General features: G+C 53.7%; 2 protein-coding genes across 2 annotated transcripts; both read right to left on the minus strand.

Annotated features, from left to right (window-relative positions):
* Positions 1-406: 406 nt before the first annotated feature.
* On the minus strand, positions 407-1,859 carry LOC143893775 (uncharacterized). The gene has a single exon (XM_077399497.1). It carries the CDS (start codon positions 1,737-1,739, stop codon positions 468-470), a length of 1,272 nt encoding a protein of 423 aa, XP_077255623.1. The 5' UTR covers positions 1,740-1,859; the 3' UTR covers positions 407-467.
* Positions 1,860-3,098: 1,239 nt separating this feature from the next.
* On the minus strand, positions 3,099-5,168 carry LOC143893777 (uncharacterized). Its single transcript, XM_077399499.1, has one exon. It carries the CDS (start codon positions 5,056-5,058, stop codon positions 4,078-4,080), a length of 981 nt encoding a protein of 326 aa, XP_077255625.1. The 5' UTR covers positions 5,059-5,168; the 3' UTR covers positions 3,099-4,077.
* Positions 5,169-5,380: the final 212 nt, after the last annotated feature.

The raw sequence follows: 5,380 nt of genomic DNA on the forward strand, positions 1-5,380 counted from the left end.
TTTACTTCGGGTAAATATGTCTCTATATCTATCTCGTATATTGTCTCTTCAGCTTGTACTGTCATATCGGTTGTCATTAGCTTACACTTTTTTTCCAGCGTAATTTTGCCAGTGTTGTTGATTATCTGCTGTTCCTCGTGTTCATTACATTGTATAAGTATTGGCTGTTCAGTTACTGTTGAATACAGCCAATCGTGTGGTCGTCGTAATGAAATCCATTTTGTTTGTGTTGTAACAGTGTGTCTGAATTTGCACATTTTGTAGTAATGTTGCTGTTGAACATACATTTGTATCTCGCGCGGTGCGTTTCCATCTATACGATATACCGGTGTATTTTGTGTGCATACGTACTGTAGGTTATAATATAATAATAATATAAACGGGGGGGGTGGTCCTCAATCGAAGACCTACCAGCGGCACGCAGACCAATTCCATTGTGCCTCCCCACTGCTGTAACAGCCCCACAGTTAAGGGAGACCTGTCTCCCTCCAGAAGCGAAGCAGGTCCTCCACCGGTAGCTGTCTTATCTGCTCGGGCTCTAGAAAAGCTGAGCCGAGCGTAACAAGTCGTCGCCTGGCATATGCTGGGCATTGACCAAGAATGTGGAGACTTGTTTCCTCCTCTTCCCCACAAAGTCTGCAGTCGGGTGTACTGCTACGACCCAGCTTGTACATGTGGTAGTTCAGGACGCCATGACCTGTCAGTAGCTGTACTACCAGTCTGGCATCCTTCCTATTCAGTGATCTAATGCTACTTGCCAGTTCCTCTTTGGGAGAGTCCCCCAGGAGAGCCCTGGCCTGTCTGCATCTGACCCTGGTTTCCCTTTTCCAGTAATCAAGATGCTGGTTCCGCAGCCAGCCTCGGATCTCTCTCCTACTTAAGCTGTAGGGAATTCCGACAGCCGGCTCCGGCCCCAGCAGTCTTGTCTCCGATCCTGCTCTAGCGAGTTGGTCGGCAGTTTCGTTACCTTTGATCCCTGAATGACCGGGGACCCATATTAAAGTAACTTCGTTATTCCTCGCCAGCTTCTCCAGGGTGCAGCTGCAGTCCCAGACCAGCCGTGAAGTAAAGTTCGGAGCACAGAGAGCCCTAAGTGCCGCCCCGCTATCCAAACAGATTCTGATACGCCCTCCCTCCTGCTTCCTCTCCAATAAGGTTTGGGCACATCTCATAATAGCCACAGTCTCCGCTTGGAACACCGTAGCAAATTTGTCGAGTGGAACAATTTCCTTAGTACCATCTCGGGGACAGTAGAGACCCGCGCCAGAGCCAGCGCCTGATCTGGAGCCATCCGTGAACCAGATGTCCCCATTCCAGGCATTCAACCCTTTAGGATCTTTCCATTCTTCGCGCTCGGGGAAACACACTCTGTATTTTCTCTCGAAGACGCGGATTGCCGGCTTTCTGTCCTGCCGCATTGTGAAGACGGGGCTAGCCAGAATCGTTCCAGGAATTCTTGTGTGCCTGGCACCAACCTTCCATTTCAGCTCACACTTCAGGCGATAAGCCGCAGCCGCAGCCGCAGCCACCACCACCTGGTGCAACGGCTCGATGCCTAATAGCACTCCCATCGCTGCCACTGGTGTGGTTCGCATTGCCCCTAGAGCCCCTCTTAAGATCAAAGCCCTGACGTGCTCCAAAGCCGTTCTGGCAGTTTTCATCTGCGTCCTAGGCCACCATACTACCGAAGCATACAGAAGCCTAGGCCGGAGAATCGCCGTGTAGATCCAATAGACCATTCTTGGTTTCAGACCCCATATCTGGCCAAATGTTCGCCTACACGTCCAGAAGTAAGAGCAAATGCTCTTACAGCGATTCTCAAGATGTTCCTTCCATGTCAGCTTCTTATCTAGGGTAACCCCCAGATATTTCACTGACTCGGCCGGAACAAGTCTTGTTCCTCCCAAAATGGGCCCTTCCACTGGGCCTACTTTGTACTTGCGTGTGAATACCACGAGCCTCGTCTTCAGTGGATTCACCGACAGACCGGTCTCGCGGCACCACTCTTCTACCACCTCTAGAGCTGCCTGTGTTAGCTTTAGAAGCGTCTCTAGGAAGGGTCCTCGCACAAGAATAGCCACATCATCGGCATATCCCTGCGTAAAGAAGCCTCTAGCATTCAATGTGCTGAGTAGCCGATCAGCTACCAGACACCACAAGAGCGGAGAGAGAACACCTCCTTGTGAGCAGCCTCTCTCTACCCATCCACTGACTCTCGCCGATCCTGATGAGGTCGTTACTCGCCGTCCAAGCATTCCTCTGATCCACTCAACGATCATCCTTGGGACGCCCCTCCGTGCGGCCTCCTTGCACACTACTGTATGCGAAGTGTTGTTGAAAGCACCCTCTATATCTAAGAAGGTGCCTACCACGAAGCCCTGCTCCTCCAACTGTTTTTCGATGAACGGTACGACAGAATGGAGGGCGGTCTCGGTGGAATAACCTGTGCGATACGCATGCTGGTTCATGTGCAGCGGATGCCGCAATAGAACCACGTCTCGCACATAAACATCGACCAGCCTACCTGATCGGTCTAAAGTCTTTGGCAGAGGTGTAACCTGTCCTACCCGCTTTCGGGATGAACACCACCTTTGCCAGTTTCCAAGCGCTGGGCGTGTAGCTCAGCGCCAGACAAGCCCTTAAAGTCCGCGTAAGAGGCCCAGTGATCTGCTCCAGCCCCTCTTGTAGAAGAGCCAAAAAGATCCGATCCGGTCCCGCTGACTTAAAGGGCTTGAAGGCCTTTACAGCCCATCTTACCCTATCGGGTCTGACAATTTCGGCTGCAAGTGCCCAGTCGCTTCCCTGTGCTCTCCGCGGCGCCGAAGTCTCATGCCATGCATAGTCCTCCGTCTCCTTTCGAAAGCCTGGAAAGCTTGTTTCTAACAGTTGTGTCAGACATCGTTCTCCAGTCACCATCGTCCCGTCAGCGAGACAGATGGTTTCCAGGACCGCGTCTGAGTCCCTGGCCAAAACTCTGCATAGTCTAGCGGTTTCGGGCACGCCCTCCACTGACTCGCAGAATCTCTCCCAGCTTTCTCTTTTCGCCCTTACTACGGAATCTCTGTAGTTCTTCTGAGCCCTTCTATGAAGGTCCCAGTCGGACTGGCGGCCCGTGTTCCTGGCTTTATTCCACGCACGACGGGCCGCACTCCTGAGATCCCGCAGCTTAGGACTCTACCAAGAGGTGCCCCTGGTGTTTCTAACTGTCCTCTCCGGGCAGTTCTTCTCAAAGCTGTCTATCAGAGCCCTTTGCAGATGGTCTACGCAGAGCTCTATCTCGTGTGGGGTCCCATGCCTCTTGGGAAAATTCCTGAGACTGGCTAACAGGTCCTCTCGGTAGGAAGCCCAGTCAGTTCTTTTTGGGTCCCTCACTTTCCTTTCTTCAGATCTGGCTTTAGCCAGCCTAAAGGTAATTTGTCTGTGGTCTGATAAAGAGGGCTCATTTGAGACCCTCCAGTCAGCCACCTCCCGAACCATTTGCCTAGAGCAAATAGTAAGATCGAGCACTTCCCTCCTCACTGTCGTGCAGAAAGTGGGCTCGTTTCCCTTGTTGAGAATTTCTAAGTCCGTAGCCACTAGAAATTCCAATAGCTTCCTACCTCTCTCGTTGGTGTCTGTACTTCCCCAGATCGTGTGATGCGCATTCGCATCACATCCCAAGATCAGGGGAAGTTGATTTCCTTGGCACTATTCCACCAGGCGAGTCACCGGTTCGGGTGGTAGTGGGCCTCCATTCTCGTGGGGGAAGTAGGCCGAGCACACTATCAGTTTCTTTCTGAAACCAAGCTCATCGATGATTTCTGTCTCGACCGCTACTGTATCTCTAGAACAGAAATCAGGTATTAGTCGGGCCTTAACGCCCTTGGGCGCTACACACGCTCTGGGTCGCTGCTTTGACGGGGCCTTAAATAGCTTCCCGCATCCCGCCAAACCTCTGACACAACCTCGAACCAGCCAAGGTTCTTGTATCAGTGAAATGGCTGTGTGCATTCCAGCTTGGCGCCTGGCAAGAATGGCCGAGGCTCCTTTGCTGTGGTGCAAGTTGATTTGGGTGAAGACCACCCCGGCCGGACTCATTTATTTAGATTCGACCTTTGGGTTGGGCTTCCCCTTGCCCGTTGCCCCTCCCTCTTGGGACATCCCATTCATCTTGAAGGTGACCTGGTCTATCCCAAGGTAAGGTTTAAAATCCAGCGTCCTCAGCTTAAGGACACTGGATTCCGGAAGACCGAGTACCAGGTTCCTACCGTCGCCGGTAGCTCCTACGTTCTCGGCAAATATTCGCCAGCCCGCCGTGCAGAGCCCTGGGTTTTGCCGCTCGAGCCTCGCAAGGGTCGCAGCCGAGTCCTCGGGAGGTCCCGGGACCCAAACCACAGCCCTATACTGCTTTTGCAGCACCTCCGGGCCCACCACCTTGAGCCTGGCGCCTTTCCACGGCACGATGACACCGATCCGGTCTTCCAACCATTTCAGCGTCACCGCGTCCGCGCATCTCACGATCGCCGCGCCCGTCTTTAGATAGGTGCCGTGGAATCTGAGCACGGACCCTCCCGGGTCAGATTCGATCTCCTTGGAGACCGCACCCTTCAACAGTGCCAACCGCTCCGCAGTCAGCACTGCCTCGGGGTAGCCCTCCGCCACAATCACCTTCGTCAAAGGGTCGGCGACACAAGCATAGGTCCCAGTTTCCTGTGCCCTTTGCTTCTTCTTCGCTCTTTCCGCCGATGGAGGGGTCTCATTGGAGCCCATCCGGCGCTTGTTACCGGAGTGCCCCCGAGGCCCCCCACTCGGCGTCTTGGGGAAAGCTGCAGAAGGTTCAGAGGTCGAAGGGAGATCAGCTTGGGCTTTCTTCCTCTCCTTCCTAGCCTTCCTTCTCATTGCGCCACTGCGGTTCTTCCTAAGAGAACCCGCAGTGTTCGCAGTCTCTTTAGATGTAGGGCCGGTGCTTTCCGAGTCCGTTAGGGCCCGTTCCGCACCTACCACCACATCCCCTTCTCTTCCGGAGGTCTCTAGTGAGACCTCCATCGGGATTTCGTTTGAAATTTTTGCACTTTGCATTTTGTTCCCATGAGTAGCTAGGGAAAAGATGGTCAGCCCATGCAGAGCCTCGCATGCATGGGTAAGGCTAAATACTCTGGGGTTTTGCCTGGTTCCCCAGAGGCATCATTTAAGACACTGCTCTCCCAGTGCCACGCAGCCCTCGCCACGATAGCTTCCAGCTTAGCTTGGAGAGTTGGTCCACGGCGGCGGCCTTTCCTCCCAGATGGGGTTTTACGCCCATCGGAGCAGGTTATAACCGCCACTACCCGGACGGTCCGCGTGGCACGCGGGGGTTTAAGCCCGGGCCAAACATCCCCTTCGGGCGTTTTCCTATCCGCCA

Source organism: Temnothorax americanus, unplaced genomic scaffold, assembly GCF_048541705.1.
Source record: "Temnothorax americanus isolate GAGA-0224 unplaced genomic scaffold, ASM4854170v1 Scaffold128, whole genome shotgun sequence".
NCBI lineage: Eukaryota > Metazoa > Arthropoda > Insecta > Hymenoptera > Formicidae > Temnothorax > Temnothorax americanus.